The sequence below is a fragment of the Rutilus rutilus genome (genome assembly GCF_951802725.1).
Source record: "Rutilus rutilus genome assembly, chromosome: 14".
Classification (NCBI taxonomy): domain Eukaryota; kingdom Metazoa; phylum Chordata; class Actinopteri; order Cypriniformes; family Leuciscidae; genus Rutilus; species Rutilus rutilus.
In genome coordinates, this window is record NC_140219.1 from 35,025,652 (window position 1) to 35,049,057 (window position 23,406).

Below are 23,406 nucleotides of genomic sequence, written 5' to 3' on the forward strand. Positions count from 1 at the left end.
TTTAGTGACTTGAATCTCAGGTTGTGAACAATGTTTGCACGAGGAATCATCGTCCTTCTCTGCGTCCTAGGTGAGTAATATAATGATTTCATTTACAAAACAACTGATATTAGGATGTTGGTAATTTGCCACATGAGGACCTGCAATATATATAAGAATGAAGATCTGCAGGAGTAACACAGGATGGCACCAATGATTCAGCTTGACAGTCCTTTAGTCAGCTACTCATGTCTCATTCATTACGACCTGAATGGTTTAATCCATAAATAAATGTTGCATGATGAAGCTGTTCTGTTTGGATCTGTTTTTACTTTTTAAATCCTGAGAGACAAGATGATAAAATAGGTGAAGATTTACTTTGAAGGAAGCACCCAAACCATATCTAGAGAGCAGAATATCATAAAAGGTGTGTGCCATAGGTGTAATTAGTGGGTGGGACGGTTGGGACATGTCCCCACCACATTTTGCCAGGTTCGATATTGTCCCCACCACTTTTTTGAAAATATCTGGTTGCACGGATATGCATAATACAAATGAAACATCTCCAGTTAGACGTTAATTTGTCTTAAATAAGAGGCGATCTGTCGCTGTAATGTGTTGTTTTTTAAAGTTCCCCTTTTGTGAAAAGTTTTGTCAAGTTTTGTCTTTTGTCAAGTTTTTAATATTGTTTATATGTCTATATGGTGTTTTTAAAGTGTTATGAAACACTTTAGTCTGGTCGTTTACACCTCAGAGTTGGAAAAAGTTTGGGAGTGTAGAAGGTGGGAAAAGGAGAGACAACAACCAATAAAACACAGACCTGCAACACACTCATTATACAGACACATGGATATTAAAATATGACCACGGAGAAAAAAAGAAGAAAAAAAAACTGGCACAATGAAGCATTTTAAAAATCTAACCCTTCATAACAGCAAACTCCCAAAACGAGGCAGAAATGCAGAAGAACATTTATTAAATTTAAGAGCACTAACCTACTGTAAGCTCTGTCTACAACAGAATAATCCATTGTGTCATCACGTTTATGATCAGTACAGCTGTATCAGTGTTCTTATATGCACATTTTCCATTTGAAGAAGATATGTTTAGATTTTGTGCGCATACACGTTGCTGGTTCATGTTTAGAGCACTAGACTAGAGTATATGAAATACACTATATTGCAAAATGTATTGGGACACCCCTCCAAATCACTGAATTCAGGTGTTCCAATCACTTCCATGGCCACAGTTGTATAAAATCAAGCACTAGGCATGCGGACGCTTCTACAAATTTTTTTTTTTTTTGAAAGAATGGGTTGCTCTCAGGAGCTCAGTGAATTCAAGCATGGAACCGTGATAGGATGACACCTGTGCAATGAGTCCATTCCTGAAATTTCCTCACTACTATTCCAAAGTCAATTGTTAGTGGTATTATAACAAAGTGCAAGCAATTGGGAACAACAGCAACTCAGCCACGAAGTGGAAGGGCACATAAAATCACAGAGCGGGTCAGTGCATGCTGAGGCTCACAGTGCGCAGAAGTCACAAACTCTCTGCAAAGTCAATAGCTACAGACTTCCAAACCCTATGTGGCCTTCAGATTAGTAGTGAGCTTCATGGAATGGGTTTCCATGGCCGAGCAGCTGCATCCAAGCCAGTGGTGTAAAGCGTCAGATGCAGTGGTGTAAAGTGTGGGATGCAGTGGTGTAAAGCATGGGATGCAGTGGTGTAAAGCGTAGGATGCAGTGGTGTAAAGCGTGGGATGCAGTGGTGTAAAGCGTGGGATGCAGTGGTGTAAAGCATGGGATGCAGTGGTGTCAAGTGTCGGATGCAATGGTGTAAAGCGTCAGATGCAGTGGTGTAAAGTGTGGGATGCAGTGATGTAAAGTGTCAGATGCAGTGATGTAAAGCTTGGGATGCAGTGGTGTAAAGCGTGGGATGCAGTGGTGTAAAGCGTCAGATGCAGTGGTGTAAAGCGTGGGATGCAGTGGTGTAAAGCGTCAGATGCAGTGGTGTAAAGCTTGGGAAGCAGTGGTGTCAAGTGTGGGATGCAGTGGTGTAAAGCGTCAGATGCAGTGGTGTAAAGTGTGGGATGCAGTGATGTAAAGCGTCAGATGCAGTGGTGTAAAGCTTGGGATGCAGTGGTGTAAAGCGTGGGATGCAGTGGTGTAAAGCGTGGGATGCAGTGGTGTAAAGCGTCAGATGCAGTGGTGTAAAGCTTGGGATGCAGTGGTGTAAAGCGTGGGATGCAGTGGTGTAAAGCGTGGGATGCAGCGGTGTAAAGTGTCAGATGCAGTGGTGTAAAGCGTGGGATGCAGTGATGTAAAGCTTGGAATGCAGTGGTGTAAAGCGTGGGATGCAGTGGTGTAAAGCGTCAGATGCAGTGGTGTAAAGCTTGGGAAGCAGTGGTGTAAAGCGTGGGATGCAGTGGTGTAAAGCGTGGGATGCAGCGGTGTAAAGTGTCAGATGCAGTGGTGTAAAGCGTGGGATGCAGCGGTGTAAAGTGTCAGATGCAGTGGTGTAAAGCGTGGGATGCAGTGATGTAAAGCTTGGAATGCAGTGGTGTAAAGCGTGGGATGCAGCGGTGTAAAGTGTCAGATGCAGTGGTGTAAAGCGTGGGATGCAGTGATGTAAAGCTTGGGATGCAGTGGTGTAAAGCGTGGGATGCAGTGGTGTAAAGCGTCAGATGCAGTGGTGTAAAGCGTGGGATGCAGTGGTGTAAAGCGTCAGATGCAGTGGTGTAAAGCTTGGGAAGCAGTGGTGTCAAGTGTGGGATGCAGTGATGTAAAGCGTCAGATGCAGTGATGTAAAGCGTCAGATGCAGTGGTGTAAAGCGTCAGATGCAGTGGTGTAAAGCGTCAGATGCAGTGGTGTAAAGCTTGGGAAGCAGTGGTGTAAAGCGTGGGATGCAGTGGTGTAAAGCGTGGGATGCAGTGGTGTAAAGTGTTGGATGCAGGGGTGTAAAGCGTGGGATGCAGTGGTGTAAAGCGTCGGATGCAGTGGTGTAAAGCGAGGGATGCAGTGGTGTAAAGCGTCAGATGCAGTGGTGTAAAACTTGGGATGCAGTAGTGTAAAGCGTGGGATGCAGTGGTGTAAAGCGTTGGATGCAGTGGTGTAAAGCGAGAGATGCAGTGGTGTAAAGTGTCAGATGCAGTGGTGTAAAGCGTGGGATGCAGTGGTATAAAGCGTGGGATGCAGTGGTGTAAAGTGTCAGATGCAGTGGTGTAAAGCATGGGATGCAGTGGTGTAAAGTGTGGGATGCAGTGGTGTAAAGTGTCAGATGCAGTGGTGTAAAGCGTCAGATGCAGTGGTGTAAAGCGTCAGATGCAGTGGTGTAAAGCATGGGATGCAGTGGTGTAAAGTGTCAGATGCAGTGGTGTAAAGCGTGGGATGCAGTAGTGTAAAGTGTCAGATGCAATGATGTAAAGTGTGGGATACAGTGGTGTAAAGCATGAGATGCAGTGGTGTAAAGTGTCAAATGCAGTGGAGACGTGTTCTCTGGAGTGACGAATCACGCTTCTCTGTCTGGCAATCCAATGGACGAGTCTGGGTTTGGCGGTTGCCAGGAGAACTGTTCTTGCCTGACTGCATTGTGCCAAGTATAACGTTTGGTGGAGGGGGGATTATGGTGTGGGGTTGTTTTTCAGGGGTTGGGCTTTTAGTTCCAGTGAAAGGAACTCTTAATGCTTCCGCATACCAAGACATTTTGGACAATTTCATGCTCCCAACTTTGTGGGAATAGTTTGGGGATGTTCCTGTTCCAGCATAACTGCGCACTAGCGCACAAAGCAAGGTCCATAAAGACATGGATGAGCGAGTTTGGTGTGGAGGAACTTGACTGTCCTGCACAGAGTCCTGACCTCAACCCAATAGAACAGCTTTGGGATGAATTAGAGAGGAGACTGCGAGCCAGGCCTTCTCGTCCAACATCACTGCCTGATCTCACAAATGCACTTCTAGAAGAATGTTCAAAAATTCCCATTAACACACTCAAAAACCTTGTGGAAAGCCTTCCCAGAAGAGTTGAAGCTGTTATAGCTGCAGGGTGAGACAACTCCATATTAAACCCTATGGATTAAGAATGGGATGTCATTAAAGTTCATGTGCATGTAAAGGCAGATGTCCCAAAACCTTTGCCAATATAGTGTACAGGTATGTCCATAAAAAACTTGAAACGCGCTTGCTCCGGTCTGTATTTGATCTATATGATCCACATGACGACGTAACTCCGTTTGCTCGGATGTTTTGGACTCTGTTGCTCCTTAAAAGATTAAGTGTCGTAAGGCAATCTTCAGCCTTGGCTAAATGAACATACTCGTCTTTTTAGACAACAATGTAGATCAGACTTGGAAGATAAATAAATCACTGGTCTCTTATCAGATTTCATGGGCTTCACTTCTTAGGTTTCAGAAAGCTGTTAAGAGAGATACATGACCCTGTAAAAATAACCCTGAAAATAGATGAAAGTGTTAGTTCACCCTCAAAACTGCAGGGTTTCTTTCTTCTGTTGAGCACAAGAGAAAATATTTTGAAGAATGTTGGAAACCAAACTGTTTCGATGGCCATTTCCTTCAATTGTGTGGATGGGGAAAAAATCGAGAACTTTCTCACAATTTTTTTTTTTTTTTTAAGTTCAAAGGAAGAAAGCCATATTTGCAACGACATGAGGGTGAATATAAAACCGCCACTGCTTCTCTATAGGCCGGCTCATCTGTTTGTGACGAGCCCGACCACTGTGGCGAATTTTATCATACTCTATGATAATTTATGATACTTTATGATACTTTAGGAACAGAATAAGTGATCTGAGTCAGTCTGGCCAAAACATTTAACACACACACCTGAAGTCATGCAGACATGATTCTCAAACTGGGGAAAGTGTGTCTTTTATTACATTGTAGAAGAGAATGTCATTCTTCTATCACTTTGAGGTGATCATTCATGACTCAAAATTACTAAAGAACATCAAATACTGCTTTTGATTTAAAGAAATGAAATAGTGAGTCTGTGAGTTGAACTTGAGGTCTTGCTGCACTGTTTCATTCAACTACATTTCTTCTTATGCAAAATATAATTTAATTTAAAACTGCTGTTGCCTAAATATAATTTAACAATGGTTATGTAAAGTCTTCTAATATAAATATAGTTGATCAAGTTGCAAGATGCAAAACTACTGTCCAAGGCTAAAGTTTATTTTCACATTGTTTGATCTGACCAGCCTAATTGCCAGAACTGGCCTGACCCATGTCCATCGACCTCTTCACCTGTGTGTGGAACCGATGACGTAACATACGGCAATGAATGCCTACTGTGTGCTGCCATCAAGTGAGTTTAAACATGCATGCATTTTAAAATAAAGTACTGTAGGTTTAAAAATAGTTTGTTACTTTTCAACTTTAAAATTCAATTTAATCTTAAACCAATCCTTATCAAGAACCGAGGCATATGTTTCAGTTGGCCAGGCCATCCAGTCATGATCAACCTCTACCTTATATGGCAGATTAAGAAATATAACAGGAGTTGTCAGATGTTCAAATGTATGTGCGTTGAGTGTATAAGTGTGTCCAAGGCCTTGTTCTTGTTTTGTTTGTGTCTATGATGTGCAGATAACATAACGGAAAAAAGTTACACAATTGCAATCTTACACAAGAACAGTCAAAAGTTTGAGAAATAAGAAAATATTAACACTCCCTGTGCAGAAAACACCACTGAAATCCTCAAGTGCGTTCCATTCGACCATAAGTGCCCTGTGAAGTGTACAAATTATAGTATTAATATATTATTTAAGGAAAATACAAATTACAAAATACTCAAAAGTAATTAAATGCATATTTCAAATACATGTAATTAAAATACTGCCCATACCATCTAAAGTGTTGTTTCAATCTGAAGGGAGCGATCAACACCAGTGTGAAGGCCCTGCAAACAGCTCAGGGAATACAGGAACATCCATACATCACTTCACAGGAACTGGAGAGGAAAACTTACCCACCAATCATTGCACATCTCTCCAATACTTTCATAAGTTTTAATAGAATAAAGGTGGTGAAAATGACGAGGCTTAGATGTTATTATTGGTTTATTTAAAAAGCATTTTTCAATACTGAAGCCACATTTTCAAAACTCTTCATACAGTCTGCATTAGCAACATGAATCTTGGCCAAACAGTTCATCTCACCTCCAAAACTCACTCATATATGTCTCAAAATAAGCTCGTTCCACCATAACAATGGCAACAATTCTCATTCAGTAAACATACATGTCATTCATAACACACTGATCTAGAAAAACGCTAACAACAGGCAGAAATGCATAAATGATGAACTTATCTTTAAAGTTTGAATGGTTTCTCACATAAATCAGTATTTCTTTGTTACGTCCGTGACAGAATGCAGCTGTGTTGGTTCTGTTGTTGTTTCTGCGGTCTCCTCTTCCTCCTTTAGGATTGGTCCTGGACGTAATGCAAGGCTGTTGGTTGTTGGCCTAGAGAAGAGACCCGGACTGTAAATTCCTCTGGATGAAGCTCTCTGTCTCTTTCATTGCTCTTGACTGACTGTTGCTGTGCTGTGTGATAGATGGTGATTTCTGTGCTCTTCTTTGTGTTTAACTGAGTGCTGTTAGACACTTTTGACACAGTTTGCCCATTATGTGAAAACATCAGTGTCCCGTTGATCATAAAGCCTTTTTTTTAAGCTGCATTATGCAGCTTTGCCGATTTCTTCGCTGTTTTCTCGTTTTTTTCTCGCGGGTTTCTCTATAGAGCTCCCCCTACAGCTTCGGAATAGATATTTGACAACACTGTCGTCAAAACTCGTTGGCTCGTCCCATCCTCTCCCGCTGGTCATGTGCATTTGTTTTCAAAGAACCCGGCGAACGCACGGAGCCATGTCCACTGAGGTATGTATAATACACAGAAGGCTAGCATATAAATGTTTAGATAGTATATGTGTGCGGCCCGCCGGCCCAAAGTTGCAAGGGTGGTTTTTCGTCTCACAGGCGCTCGAGGGGTGCGAGAAGACCACCATTCAACCCGAAAACAGTCATATAACCATTCCAATGACTCCGAAGCTGTTCGGTTAAGATAAAAAAGTTACTTAGTTCACCTTTAAAAGAAATTTTGTTAAAATTGAAAGAATATTGCTATAAAAATAAACCAAAGAACACGAAAAGAAAAATGGGTCACTATTGTTTTGTCATTTATGTTACAGCCTGACCTAGACCAGGGACTGCAACACATTGTAGGATAAAAAATTTGATCTTTCATTTTACTGACTGTATTACAGCATAAAGAAAGATTTTTTTTTCCAATATCTTTACAAATAGGATTTTTTTTTGTCAAAAGTAAAAAGACAACCATTCCTGAAGAAATAATAATTACAAAAAAATCCCTGTGATGGACCGGCCATCTGTCCAGGGTCTTTTACTGCCTTTGACCCGAGGTCAAACGCTGGTGTAGGACTGGAAAAACTAGAAGATGCAGAGCAAGGAAATTAACATTTGAACACTCTCTTGCAAAATGAGCATCCCCACCCAAGACGCAATAACACTGAGTCAATCACCTCAGCATCGTCTTAATCTACATCTCCTTCCATTCACCTCCTCTTCCCCCATCTCTTCTCTCTCTCATGCGAAGATCACCTGAAATTTACCCAAAACTCTTGATGTGAACAATTATCATTCAACACTATACATGTTTGGTATAATTCGAAATGGTTCTTGCTGAAGCTCAAACATGCTGCGTAACACAAGAATGAACCTCATTGGTTCTTGAGAAAGCTCAGACGTGCTACGTAACACGAGAATGAACCTCATTGGTTCTTGAGAAAGCTCAGACGTGCTGCGTAACATGAGAATGAACATCATTGGTTCTTGAGAAAGTTCAGACTTGCTGCGTAACACGAGAATGAACATCATTGGTTCTTGAGAAAGTTCAGACTTGCTTTGTAACACGAGAATGAACCTCATTGGTTCTTGGAAAGCTCAGACTTGTTGCGTAACACACGAGAATGAACATCGTCGGATCTTGAGAAAGCTCAAGTAGCAGTCCTTCGCCTTCTGAGAATATAGTTCCCAGTATGTATACGGTTTGAAGATGGCTGTGTCTCATGTGACCTTGTTATTTGTACACGCTGTGACTATACAAATCACAACATGTAAATAGGAAAATGTTGGCGTTATTTTGTCACTTATTGGGAGCAGTATGCTAGCTGGAGCCGTTTACCTCCCGTCTTTGTGCTAAGCTAGGCTAGCGGTGGGTGCGTCAGACAGAGTTACAGCACACACGGAGATGAAAAGGGTACGTATGGCCTTATCTAACTCTGGGGGATACGGTGAATAAGCTAAAGTCCCAAAAAGTCGGCGTGTTCCTTTAATGTCATTATCAAATACAAATTTGCCTGATCTCTCTTGTCAACAGTAGGGCTACACTCTTAAAAGTAAAGGTTCTTTATTGACATTGATGGAAACTTTCTATTCCAAAAAAGGCATAGTGGAAAACATTTTATAGTGGAAAAACATTTTCTTTAGAATTTTAAAATGTTCTTCAATCTGAGAAAAAAGGCTCCTTTAAGAACTGTTGACTGAAAGGGTAGAATAAATAATTAATCAAAAAATGAAACAAACGGCACAGTATTATCAGTGTGAATCATGGACGGTGACGCACGCAGCATTCATAGAGATAAAATAAAAACATTATGTTATATGTATTTGTAATAAAACACGTTAAAAAATTATACACACAACAGATATGATTATTTTGCAGTAATTTCCAGACCATTCTGAAACCTTTGATTGCCACTCTGGCACTTATGTGGCCTCGCCACTGGCTGACAAACAACTAATCAAACATGTATACCATATATGGCATCGTAAGAAATATAATAACAAGTAAGAGAGGTCAGATATGCGAGAGTATAAGTGTGTCCAAGGCCTTGTTCTTGTTTTGTCTAGGTGTGTCTATGATGTGCAGATAACATAACGGAAAGAAGTTACACAATTGCAGTCTTACACAAGAACAGTCAAAAGTTTGAGAAATAAGAAAATATTAACACACCCTGTGCAGGAAACACACAGTAAGCACCACTAAAAACCATTGTGGACGGCTACTCGTCAATGGCTAACGTCAACTGTTCGATTACAGACGTTCTTCAAAATATCTTCTTTTGTGTTCAGCAGAAGAAAGAAACTTGGTATAACTTTATTTTAAGGTGACATAGTTACACGTTTACAGTTACATATTTACTATTATAATAACAGTAAATTATACATAATTACAAGAAAACTAACCCCAAAAGCAAACCCTACCTGTAACTCTATAGTAATAAGTACAGGTTAATTAATTAAAACCTTTTAAATATGGAAATGAGATATGTGACAGCAGAGGGAGAGAATAGTACGGCGTGTATTGAATTTGGAGGCAAGGAGCCACAGGATATTTAACCCCTGTCAGACGGGCATAAGTACCCGTTACAATTGGCAAACGCGAATAGGATTAATTTTTGCCTGTTATGTAAGTAAGTGGGGACTAAGTACTTTGAAAAATGGACAGAAAGAAGTGGATTTACTTAACAAAACATGGGAAGAAGAAGGTGAAGCTTTGCTACTAGCCAGAACTGCACTGTCAACGTGAGGCCTTGGCATTAGCAAAAGCTGCCACAGAAAAGTAACCCCAGCCATTTATATCCCTCGAGAGAGAAAGCTTTCTGATTTCAGTTGTATATCAGGGGAACATGATGTGGAGGAATGGATTGATCAAGCGAGATCCACATTCCTCTTGTCCCGCATACCCGAGGATGATCAAGTTGAACTTCTTAAACAGCACCTTAAAGGGGAAGCTAACTGTAAAGTTGATACTGGGTGAAACGGAAAATGATCCAGAAATTATATCTGAGGAGCTCCTTGACACGTACGGCGACAGAACACCAGTTGGTACTCTACTGAGGGAGTTTTACAAAACCACTCAGAGACCAGGAGAGACGGTTAAGGCATATACTTATGCTTTTCAGGAAAAGTTGGAGAGGGTTTTGAAAAGGGGCCACAATTGTACCTCAACCAGAAGTTGTTCTGGAGGAACTGGTTTTGGGTTTGTTTGAAAAGGACCATTAAGGAACATAGGGGTATATCTTTCAAGGATGTGACTGAAGTGGCGATTACCTGGTCAGAGGAAGGTGAAAAGAATGTTCCAGCCTTAGCTTCAAGTAGTGGGATTATTCAAAAACTAGCGACCCATCAAGAAGAGTTGTTTAACCCTCTCGGCCCTAAGGGTATTTTGGGGCCCCGAAGAAGTTTTGACATACCCTGACATTTGTGCTTTTTCAGTTGCTTAAAAACATATTAATGGCTAAAGTCTGATTAGACTGCACAAACAGGGCTACAGTAATATATGAGCAACATATACATCAAAATTTGTGGTTTTGAGAAAATAACGTTTATGCATGGATTAAAAAAAAAAAAGTAAGTCACTGAAATTAGGCCATATAACACATAGTAGCCTAAACATTTGTTCACAAGGCTTTTCAAAACTGGATCTTGTTGCCTAGAGTTCTCTTACGAGAGGTTCTCTCGTACTGCATAAGTCTTACGCTAGGGGAAAATCTCTTTTCCGCGAGATACTGAAGCCAAAAATTATCCTTAATTTTGAAATAATATAAAACACGTTGCGGCAGCATGCAGACACAGGCGAGACGGCTCGCGCGCCTATTGGCTGCCCTGCGGCAACTGCAGCAGCCTATCGATAAGGCCTTTTCGTGACGTCAGCTCCAATGGGGGCGCTTCGCACCCAATACGTCACGTCCCGCCAGAATGGGCGTGGCCTAGGGCTATAAATATAGCTTCGAGAGGCTAGCTCATTGATTTTTCATCTCTTCAGCGAAGCTCTCACATCGCTGGATCCGGAGAGAAGCCGCGCCGTCTGAAGAAGCCTTTCAGCGGGACGAGTCGACACTCTGAAGCCGCTGGCCGCGCAGCCTTCAGTCACCTTCCTGCTGCGCTATCCGGCGTTATATCCTTTCTCTGCTACTGTGTTTTGTGTATGTGTGTGTGCTCGCCGCCGCGACACACACTCTCATTGCACTAAAAGAGCCGGGCGTCTTTTTCAAGACGCCCCTTTCCTGAGGATCACGCAGCTCTCGCGCTCGCTGACGGCGACTGCCCTCACTGCGAGCCAGCTACTGCCTATGGTGACTCTGAGGACTCACCTGGCATCCTTCTCCGAGACTGCTCCTCTGCCCCCCCCCAACCCGCAAAGCTCACCGGTTCGCCCGCTTGCCTTGCCTGCTTGGGGGATGATACCTGCTCTCCCTCTGTTCGAGCCGCGCAAACCGCGCCGTTCACAGGGGATGTCAGGAGCGGACGGTCACGGGGCTAGCTTTCTCTCTCCCTCTGTTCGAGCCGCGCAAACTGCGCCGTTCACAAGGGAGGCTGGAAGCGGACGGTCGGGGTTAGTTTTTCTTTACGTTACAAGAAAGCTGCCCTGCCCTTGCGCCCCATTCACGCGTCACTCACCGGCGAAAAGAGAACTCAGTTCCCTGATTAGGCGACTGGAAATATCAATATTGCAGCAAACGAGCCTGTTGTAAACACGCACGCTTGCAAGCAAACGCCGAAGAAAACATGTTGACGCTGTCTTATATGCTCATGCATCTATAATCTTTTGAGTTCCCCCCTGTGGCTCGGTGGCGGAATCTTAGGTTTTTCGCACGAAAGACCGGTGTTCGAATCCAGGTCTAACGGCAGATATATTATGCCGCCAATGCTTCGCTCTGTCAGTTCCCTGAAAGGCGACTGCAGATGTGCATTTTTTAGCCAACGAGCGCGTTGTACAACCCGCTCGCCTGCACCCAAACACCGTTTCTATGGTTTCCGTGCGTCACTGGCGAAAGGAGAAAAGGGTATTTTTAGCCCCGCTGCGGCCGGGCCGACCTTAACTCCTCACACATTTCTCATTCCCCTCTGAAGTTCAGGTGACTGGAAATGTCAATATTGCAGTGAGCGAGCCTGTTGTTTTGCACACACGCCTGCAAACAAATGCCAGTATGTTGACGCTCTCTGATAATACTCGCGCTAACTGAATATCTATGTGTCTTCCTCTGTGGTCCAGTGGTAGATTATCAAGCGTTCGCACGAGAGACCCGTGATCGAATCCCGGGTCTACCGGCAGAAAATATTTTGCTGTCAATGCTCGCTCTGGCAGTTCCCTGAGAAGGCGACTGCAGATGTGTATTTTGCAGCCAACGAGCGCGTGGTACAACCCGCTCGCCTGCACCCAAACACTGTTTCTATGGTTTCCGCCTCTGAAGTTCAGACGACTGGAAATGTCAATATTGCAGTGAACAAGCCTGCTGTGATACACGCACGCCTGCAAACAAACGCCAGCATGTTGACGCTCTCTGTTTCTATGGCAACTTCTCGCTCGTTCAGTTCCAGTAAATGCGACTGTTCCAGTGTATTCTGCAGTAAACAAGTCGGCGAAGCAGCCCGCTTGCCTGCACACTAACGCCGCTTTTACGGCTACCCAGATAAATCCCATAAGAGTGTATTTTCTGGTGTCCCGGCCACGGCCGATGGTGTTACGAGTGTAGACAAAATGCCCAGTGCTCATTCCTACACACAAACACAGCCCGTCACAGGGCTCGCGCACATGAAATCGACCCAGATCGATTGCGCATTAAACGTGGTAAATGTGCCCAGTGCCCACAAACACTACGTTCCGCATATCTCAAGGTTTCTGTAAAAACAAAACCAACGTGTATTCGCTCTGCTCAGGCGGACAATGCTCTCAGTGTTGTAAATGTGCCCGCTATCCCGCGCCCACATTCACACATAGATATAACAGGTCCTACGGGACTCGCTCAGCCCTCCCCTCTCGGTTGACCACCGCAAAGGAGTCGAGCGCGGGCAATCTGCCCGCTGTTATCAGCGCGCCCCCTGCCTCAAAGCGCGCCGCTTATGTTGCAGCACACCGAAGCCCCTCTGTCGCTGAGCGACCAGAGCGCGCTCCACATTCAGCCCCTAGCCATTCGTGCAGATGCATGGGCAAGGCTACCTGGGGGTTTTGAAGTGGGTGCTAGACATTATAGAAAGAGGCTATTCGCTACAGTTTCGCCGACGCCCTCGCCGCTGTGACGCGCGTCGAAACTACGGTAAAAACAGAAGTAGCACCACCTACTTCGAGCCGAAATTTTGAAACTGTTGAGCAAAGGGGCCATAGAGCCTTTATCTCAAGCTCAGAGCGAAGGAGGGCTATACAGCAGATACTTCCTGGTACTGAAAAAAGACGGGGGTCTCAGACCCATACTAGATCTAAGGCAACTGAACAGAGTGCTTGCGAAGCGACAGTTCAGAATGCTCACGACCAGAAAAATCCTCACGCAGATTCGCCGAGGAGATTGGTTTGTGTCAATAGATCTGAAAGACGCATATTTTCAAATACAAATAGCGTCACGTCACAGGCGACATTTGAGATTCGCCTTCGAGGGCCAGGCATATCAGTGCTCAGTCCTACCGTTCGGCTTGTCTCTAGCGTCCCGTACATGTACGATGTGCATGGACGCAGCGCTCGCACCCCTCAGACTACAGGGCATGCGAGTATTGAACTACTTGGACGGTTGGCTGATTCTAGCTCAATCTCACTCGGTGCTCATAGAGCACAGGACCATTTTGCTCGATCACCTCGAGAATCTGGGTCTCAGAGTCAATTGGGCGAAGAGTTCTCTGTCTCCCAGACAGATAATATCTTTTCTGGGCACAGAACTGGACTCGCTGTCTATGATAGCGCGACTGTCACAACAGCGCGTACTAGACATTCAGCGCGCAGCGAGCTCTTTCCGCTGCGGCGCATCTTTCCCGCTCAAGAAATTTCAGAGGTTGCTAGGTCCTTTGGCCTCAGCATCATCAGTGCTTCAGCTGGGCTTGCTTCGCATGCGCCCGCTACAGTTCTGGCTGAAAGCGCGAGTACCGCGCCGAGCACGGGCTTCCGGTCTGCTTCGTCTCAAGGTCAATCAGAAATGCATCGCAGCTCTGAAACCTTGGAAAGCAAACGACTTGTACCAATCAGGTGTAAGCCTGGGGACTTCCTCAAGTGTGAAGGTAGTGTCTATGGACGCATCCACCTTGGGATGGGGAGCACTGCTCAAGGGCAGACCGTTCTTCGGCCAATGGTCAGAACGGGAGAAGCTTCTACACATAAACTGCCTCGAAATGTTGGCAGTAGACAACGCGCTGACGCGTTTTTGTTCCCAAATACAAGGACAACACGTCCTGGTCCGCTCGGACAACATGTCAGTGGTGTCCTACATAAATCGCCAGGGCGGCCTCAGGTCCCAAAACCTGTACAGGCTGACAGAACGCCTCCTGGTGTGGGCTCAGCGCAACCTGCTCTCGCTGAGAGCAGCGCACGTGCCAGGGCTCCTAAACGTAGGACCGGACAGACTGTTCAGGAACAATGTTCCGACAGGCGAGTGGCCTCTACACCCACAGACAGTCCAGCTGCTGTGGAAGAAATTCGGCAGAGCGGAAGTAGACCTGTTCGCGTCTCAAGAAAACGCTCACTGTCTGGAATTTTTCTCCAAGAGCAGGGACGCGCTGGCTCATGTATGGCCCCGCCGCCCGCTCTATGCCTTTCCTGCCGTCTCTCTCCTGCCTCAGGTGATAGAACGGATCAGAGAAGGATGCTCAGTGCTACTCGTAGCGCCGTTCTGGAAAAAACAACTCTGGTTCCCAGTTCTGATGCAGCTAGCAAGCACTGCCCCATGGCCAGTGCCAGTGAGGAGGGACCTCCTCTCTCAGACCAAGGGCTCGTTTTGGCATCCGCGCCCAGAGCTGTGGTCCCTTCATGTTTGAGCCATCAACGGGTACCCGCTGACCTCCCAAGCGGAGTGTTAAACACGATCACGCAGGCTAGAGCTCCGTCTACGCGACGTCTCTATTCCTCGAAATGGTCAGTGTTCTCCAGCTGGTGCACAGCTCGTGGCGTGTCGCCCCTAGACTGTGGGGTGACGGAGGTTCTCTCCTTCCTACAAGAGCTGTTGGACAAGGGCAGGACCCCTTCCACGCTCAAAGTGTATGTGGCGGCCATAGCAGCATTCTCAAAAACAACGCTGGGTCAGTCAGTAGGAAGGAACGATTTAGTCATCCGCTTCCTTAGAGGAGCTAAGAGACTGAATCCTCCCAGACCTCCCTCAGTCCCTGTATGGGACCTTTCTACAGTGCTGGAAGCCATGAAAGGTGACCCATTCGAGCCTTTACAGACGATTGATCTTAAACATCTGTCATTCAAGACAGTGTTTCTTCTGGCTCTCGCTTCAGTGAAGCGCATAGGGGACTTACACGCGCTCTCAGTAAGCGCGACGTGCATGGAGTTTGGGCCTAATGACTCAAGAGTTATACTCAAACCTAAGCACGGTTATGTTCCAAAATCCCTCAATACACCGTTTAGGGCGCAGGTCATTTCCCTGTCAGCCCTACCGGTCTCTGACGAGGAAGGAGACGCAAGCTTCCTTTGCCCAGTCAGGGCATTAAGAGCTTATGTGTCTCGCACGTCTGTTTTCAGACAGACAGAGCAGCTCTTTGTTTTCACTCAACGACCGATCTAAGGGACTTGCCGTGTCGAAACAGAGCCTATCCAGTTGGATAGCTGATGCTATAGCGCTGGCTTATACCTCTAAGGGCTTACAGTGCCCATTATGTGTCAGAGCACACTCCACGAGAGGCGTGGCCTCGTCGTGGGCTTGGTCTAGTGGGATTGCCTTGCAAGATATCTGTATGGCGGCAGGCTGGGCCTCCCCGTCTACATTTATAAGGTTTTATAACCTAGAGGTTCCCGCCTTGCAGGCTAAGCTGCTTCCGGTCTAAAATCGGTACTGTCTGCCCTGATGTGTTCGGGCCAGAATACTGACACTGCTTGAGCAAATGCTCGCTGTTTGATCGCGCAGCTCTATGGGCAGTGTGTAAGACCCACTATATTCGTCAGTCCAGGCCGGGGGTCGCCCTGACTGTACGACACATCATCAGTATAACTGCTCCTTATAGGATGTTATATGATACTGATTGGCTTCATCACTCTGTCTCCTCTCCACCAGTAAGCTGGTGTGTGGTGGGCGTTCTGGCGCAATATGGCTGCCGTCGCATCATCCAAGTGGATGCTGCACATTGGTGGTGGTTGAGGAGATTGCCCCTTCTATGTAAAGCGCTTTGAGTGCCGAGAAAAGCGCTATATAAATGTAATGAATTATTATTATTATTATTATTATATTATTACAGGAATGATGCTATTCTAGCCACTCTTTCCTGGGCTCTCTGTGAGTCCCTTATGATCATGTACTATATGAGCCTGGGCACTTGCCCTTGGGTCTTTGGTGCTGGATCTTAGCATGCACGGCGTTTTACACTGTGTTCCCCTAGCGTAAGACTTACGCAGTACGAGAGAACCTCTCGTAAGAGAACGTACTCGGTTACTAACGTAACCTCGGTTCTCTCTAGAGAGGGAACGAGTACTGCGTATCTTGCCGTGCCTGCACACGCTCTGGTTCGCTTCGGCGATGAAAAACCAGTGAGCTAGCCTCTCGAAGCTATATTTATAGCCCTAGGCCACGCCCATTCTGGCGGGACGTGACGTATTGGGCGCGAAGCGCCCCCATTGGAGCTGACGTCACGAAAAGGCCTTATCGATAGGCTGCTGCAGTTGCCGCAGGGCAGCCAATAGGCGCGCGAGCCGTCTCGCCTGTGTCTGCATGCTGCCGCAACGCGTTTTACATTATTTCAAAATTAAGGATAATTTTTGGCTTCAGTATCTCGCGGAAAAGAGATTATCCCCTAGCGTAAGACTTACGCAGTACTCGTTCCCTCTCTAGAGAGAACCGAGGTTACGTCAGTAACCGAGTACGTTTTTTCTTCAAAACAATGTGAAAACCATCCTGACACCGTGTCCTAACCAGACCAGTTTTTAAACATTATTAAAAAGACATATGCTACTGAGTTACTAAAACAATCTTTGTCAAATAATACACTTGTTTGTTCACAGTTTGAAGAACGTTCTTGTTTCCATTTGTTTCATTTCAGGATCTGAGGTGAATTATCCATTGTTGCTTTTACAGCCTCAAAGCTGGAGCACTAAATGATATTCAAAGTCACATTACACGCTTTTAACATTAAATAAAGCACATAAACAGTACCTGAGATTATCATCGCCACACTTTGTGTTTGTAGTTCCAGCGCGACGTCGCAGAAAAATAGAAACCGTTTCTAGAATAGAATCGTTGCTTGTCGCCGTCGCGGCTGGTTAGGATTTGATGAATTTATTTGATCCAAAATACAGCAAAAACAGTGATGTTGTGAAATAGAAAACATTTATCTTAAATTTAATATTTAAATACATTTTAAAATGCAATATATTCCTGTGATCACATCTGAATTTTCAGCATCATTACTCCAGTCTTCAGTGTCACATGATCCTTCAGAAATAATTCTAATATGATGATTTGATAATCAAGAAAAATGTCTGATTATTATCAATGTTGTTATTATCATTATTATCAATATTATCAGTTGTGTACAAATTTCTTTCAGGATTCTTTGACGATCTGAAAGTTCAAAAAACAACATTTATCTGAAATAGAAAGATTTTGTAACATTATAAATGTCTTCTTTACTGTCACTTATGATCAATATAAGGCATCCTTGTTGAATAAAAGTATTTATTTCTTTAAAACAAAAACAAGAAAACAACAACAGCATTAAAAACCGTCTCAGGTTACGACTATATCCTATACTCCCTGCGATAGTCAGGGGGCCAAAACTGATATTAAAACTTTGTTGGACACTTTTTGGTACAAGTATACAACCTATCCAGTATTAATATTTAATATTTAACCCCTCAACATGTATTCTAGCCAGGTTGTTCAGCTTAGAAAATGTTTTTTTGTCCATTTTAACACTATATTCTTAAAAGTGGTAAAAGCGGATTTTTTTCCCAAAGTGCTTCCATTTTCTTCCATGTTACCTATTGTAATTTTGGGCAAATGTGCAATATAATCCAACTTATGTGCAAGCATGATCATTAAAAAATAATAATCAATAAATACCACAAGAGTATCACACCACAAGGGGCACTGTTGTGTCAGCACAGCTGTGATTTGGCAGCAGATCCAGAGAAGATGATCACAGCAGGTGTCAACAGTACAGTCTGAACAAAACTTTATAAAGGAGTGAATCACACAATCACACAACAGATTAACTTGATCTATTTGTCTACACAAACATTTACCTCAAGATTCTACAGTACCATCAAATTTTGCCAGAAACAGGTAAGCTAAACTGTTTTCCAACTAGCTATATACTTACCAGACATACACTCACCTAAAGGATTATTAGGAACACCATACTAATACTGTGTTTGACCCCCTTTCGCCTTCAGAACTGCCTTAATTCTACGTGGCATTGATTCAACAAGGTGCTGAAAGCATTCTTTAGAAATGTTGGCCCATATTGATAGGATAGCATCTTGCAGTTGATGGAGATTTGTGGGATACACATCCAGGGCACGAAGCTCCCGTTCCACCACATCCCAAAGATGCTCTATTGGGTTGAGATCTGGTGACTGTGGGGGCCATTTTAGTACAGTGAACTCATTGTCATGTTCAAGAAACCAATTTGAAATGATTCGAGCTTTGTGACATGGTGCATTATCCTGCAGGAAGTAGCCATCAGAGGATGGGTACATGGTGGTCATAAAGGGATGGACATGGTCAGAAACAATGCTCAGGTAGGCCGTGGCATTTAAACGATGCCCAATTGGCACTAAGGGGCCTAAAGTGTGCCAAGAAAAAATCCCCCACACCGTTACACCACCACCACCAGCCTGCACAGTGGTAACAAGGCATGATGGATCCATGTTCTCATTCTGTTTACGCCAAATTCTGACTCTACCATCTGAATGTCTCAACAGACATCGAGACTCATCAGACCAGGCAACATTTTTCCAGTCTTCAACTGTCCAATTTTGGTTAGCTCGTGCAAATTGTAGCCTCTTTTTTCTATTTGTAGTGGAGATGAGTGGTACCCGGTGGGGTCTTCTGCTGTTGTAGCCCATCCGCCTCAAGGTTGTGCGTGTTGTGGCTTCACAAATGCTTTGCTGCATACCTCGGTTGTAACAAGTGGTTATTTTAGTCAAAGTTGCTCTTCTATCAGCTTGAATCAGTCGGCCCATTCTCCTCTGACCTCTAGCATCAACAAGGCATTTTCGCCCACAGGACTGCCTCATACTGGATGTTTTTTCCCTTTTCACACCATTCTTTGTAAACCCTAGAAATGGTTGTGCGTGAAAATCCCAGTAACTGAGCAGATTGTGAAATACTCAGACCGGCCCGTCTGGCACCAACAACCATGCCACGCTCAAAATTGCTTAAATCACCTTTCTTTCCCATTCTGACATTCAGTTTGGAGTTCAGGAGATTGTCTTGACCAGGACCACACCCCTAAATGCATTGAAGCAACTGCCATGTGATTGGTTGATTAGATAATTGCATTAATGAGAAATTGAACAGGTGTTCCTAATAATCCTTTAGGTGAGTGTATAGCTAGGCTAATTTACTTTCATAATTACTAGCTTACTTACTAATAGGTAAATTAAGTTTTGTGCATATGTGTAATGGAAATATTATGTTTTTAATTTATTTGCTGCACAGCAGCCTATTTTACAGTCTGCTATAGCTAAAAGTGTTAATAAGTTTGTTAGATAGCAAAGCCCTCAGCTTATGTCAGAGCACATTGTAGTGATCCACTCAGAAACCAATCAGACTAGTGTAGTGAACATTTCTTTGCCTTCAGATGAGATAACATGGATCCAGAGGGAGCTGTAAGCCTAGCGTCCAAAGAAAAACAAATAGGAAGAGATATTGATTGGGAAAAATATTTCATTTGTCAAGACAAATATGGAAAATACAGCCAAGATAAAGCCCTTTGATTGAAGTGATTTTTCAGGAAGTGGTGTCTTTGTGCTCTTTCTGGAGATTATTGTAGTATAATATTGTGCAATATTTTTGCAATATAATAGACACACACCATTATTTGCATTGCGCTTAGCTTGACCTTGCTTATTCAATCCATTCAGTCTCAAAGGGATGAGACTGACAACCTGAGAGCCAACCTCTGCCAACCTGAGAGCCACTGCTTTGATGGGGAAAAACATACCTTTGCCATACGACTATTATATAGTTATTACTACTAACTAGTTACTAACCCCTAACCCTAAAGAAGTGAGAGAGCAGTTTTGTTAGGATGGAATTAATAACTATAGTGATATGTGAATTAAATATAATTTGTGTTACAACCTGGAACACTAATTAAGTCAAAAAGCACTATAGACCATCATCTACAGTTCTAAATTTCCGCCTTGACATTAAAGTATTATAACTTGTGCAGCATTGCACTGTCTCTCCCTACAAGCTTTAAACTTGGCTTGACTCATTCTCATAGATATGGGTACTGATTGATAGAGGTTTTGGGATACTAGGTTATGTTTCCAAGCTGATATTCACTTTGAAAACTGGTTCTCTTTAGGCGGAGATTGTTTTTTTCATGTTCTAGTTCTGTTGTCTCTTACACTGTACAATAAATGTTCATTCTGACACTTCAGCAGACATCCCATGAGTGTTGGCTTTCATTTGATACCAATTTTATGAATATGGTCCTTGTGGTTGTGGAGATATTCAACATTTACTGTTGGCATGTCGTGTTGAGCAGGAAACCAAAAAATTGGCCGGAAATTGCTTGTACAAGTCACACAAAAAAAAATTCAGCTTGACAACCACCCTAATATCTTACCTATGGGTGTCTTCTAACTAAAAAAATAGGGTGACAGCTTGTACCAAAACATGTCAGTAAAAGTCTTAACGGAAGCCCTTTTCAGAATTGGCCCCCTGACTAAGAACAGGGAACGAGACACTGCGTCAGAACGCTATGGGGAACGCTTGTGCGTGAACCGGTGTCTGAAACGCTTTAGTCTTTTTTTTTTCTTTCTTTTTTTGAACTATACTTTAAATCACACTTAAAAATGTCTGAATGTCACTTTTTCATTTTCATTTGTCCTAGTTTAGCAAAGGTGCTAAACTTCAGGGTGATAATTCATCACTCATAATCACTAAAGAACATCAAATACTGCTGTTGATTTTAGGAAATAATGAAATAGTGAGTTGAGCTTGAGGACTTCCCACACTGTTTCAACTGCATCTCTTCTTATGCAAAATATTATTTATAAAACTGCCAATGTCTAAATATGATTTTAGCAATCGTTATGTGAAGAATTCTAATATAAATATAAATGAATAAAGTCAGGCAAGATGCAAACCTGCTATCCAAGTCCAAGGCTAACATTTATTTTCACATTGTCATGGCAATGTTGTGATGAAATCCCTCAGTAACGATATATTAAAATGTAAAAATTTTATAATAAAAGTTTATAATAAAAAAAAAAATGAACAGCCTTGGATTGGATGAGACATAAAAGTGTGCAAACAAATATTTGATAATAAGTGTAACATTTGCACAGAACATTTTCTTTGAAGAAGCTCTGAAGAAAGTAGTTCCCCAGTTAAGCAGTTCAAACTAAAGGTGTTGAGTAAACCTAAAGAGTGTGTGTGTGTGTGTGTGTGTGTGTGTGTATGTGTGTGTGTGTGTGTGTGTGTGTGTGTGTGTGTGTGTGTGTGTGATGAATCGGTGGGATGGACATATGCAGTATTGCTATAAATAGCCGGATCATTTATCACTGATCATATCGTCAGTGAGTTGACTCTCAGGTTGTGAACAATGTTTGCACGAGGAATCATCGTCCTTCTCTGCGTCCTAGGTGAGTAATATAATCATTTCATTTACAAAACAACTGATATTAGGATGTTGGTAATTTGTCACATGAGGACCTGCGATACACACTGACACTCAGCAACAGTCTAATTTGGTTCATAATGAATCAAGGTGATTGTTTCAATAAAGTCTGCACATTCTTTAGAGTCTTAATTCACCATTGCTAAAGTAGGACAAATGAAAAAGTGACATTCAGACATTTTTAAGTGTGATTTAAGTATAGTTCACAAAAACTAAAAAACAAAGACTAAAGTTCTGTTTTAAAAAAAAAAAAAAAAAAAAAAACATTAGACCATATTGACTTTCATTGCATGGGTAAAACAAGAAGTTAGCATTTATGTTATTTGATTTCCTCTTGCCATATCATGATAAACTTTAATCCTTGTTTTTCCCTCTTGACTCAAACAGTGGCCATATCTGATGGAGCAAAAGAGGTGAGTAAATAAAGGCTGTAGAATTGCTTTTCTCCAGGTGCAAATAACTCAAGGTTTTTCTCTTTTTATGTGACCAGCCTGAGTGCGAGGGCTATCCTGACAACGGATGCCCAAAGATATTAAGACCCGTGTGTGGAACCGATGGAATAACATACGACAATGAATGCCTGCTTTGTGCTGCCATCGAGTGAGTTTAAAAATGCATGTATTTTAAAATAAAGTACTGTAGGTTTAAAAACAGTTTAGAGTCGGTCACTTTCAAACTTTAATCCTCAATTTAATCTCTCTTTTTTTTAGTGAATCAGGCACTGAAATCTTGATCGAGTATGAAGGCCCATGTAAGAGTGAAGATCTGGAGGAGTAACACAGGATGGCACCAATGATTCAGCTTGACAGTCCTTTAGTCAGCTACTCATGTCTCATTCATTACGACCTGAATGTGTAATGATTTAATCCATAAATAAATGTTGCATATTAAAGCTGTTCTGTTTTCTCCCTCAAATCTTGGAAAGACACAATAAAACAGGTGAATATTGGAAGGAGGTACCCAAACCATATCAAGAGCAGAATATCATAAATGGTCTGTTTTTTTTTGTTTTGTTTTTTTTACTCCTGTTAGATTATTATTATTATTATTATTATTATTATTATTTGTCAGGTAGACTATCTGCAGCCTCGAAGCTTTCAGTTGGAAACCGAGACCGTGTAATACCATAACAATCAATTTTATTAAAGAAGGGTCATATTTATACACAAGATAAAGCAGATTCATCCACGATGGCCAGGCCATCCAGTCATATACTCAAGATCAACCTCTGCCTTATAGGGCATATTAAGAAATATAACAAGAGTTGTCAGATGCTCAAATGTATGTGCGTTGAGTGTATAAGTGTGTCCAAGGAAACTAGTACTCCTCGACAGGTAGAGAAACAAGCCGATCGACTTACTAATCGATGGCACAAACAGGGAGCTAAACCCAAAGGCACTCGAGACATCAGATTGTCACGAGCCCCACATATTACCGCAGTAGCATCCTCTACCCCAGATACAGCTCTGACAAGGATTGCAAACACTGGCCTCCTACCACCGCCTATACATCTTGAGAACAGATTTGAAGTACTAATGAATGTAAATGAGGAAT

At 43.0% G+C, this 23,406-nt stretch overlaps 1 protein-coding gene across 2 annotated transcripts; it reads left to right on the top strand.

Moving 5' to 3' along the window:
• Positions 1-15: 15 nt before the first annotated feature.
• On the top strand, positions 16-22,744 carry LOC311304219 (serine protease inhibitor Kazal-type 1-like). Of its 2 annotated transcripts, none has more exons than XM_084431123.1 (4): positions 16-70; positions 22,240-22,265; positions 22,343-22,452; positions 22,563-22,744. In XM_084431123.1, exons 1-4 carry the CDS (start codon positions 31-33, stop codon positions 22,627-22,629), a joined length of 243 nt encoding a protein of 80 aa, XP_084287249.1. In that variant the 5' UTR covers positions 16-30; the 3' UTR covers positions 22,630-22,744. The 2 variants fall into 2 exon arrangements, with proteins under 2 accessions (XP_084287249.1, XP_084287248.1); XM_084431122.1 differs by lacking the exon at positions 16-70 and adding an exon at positions 21,707-21,817.
• Positions 22,745-23,406: the final 662 nt, after the last annotated feature.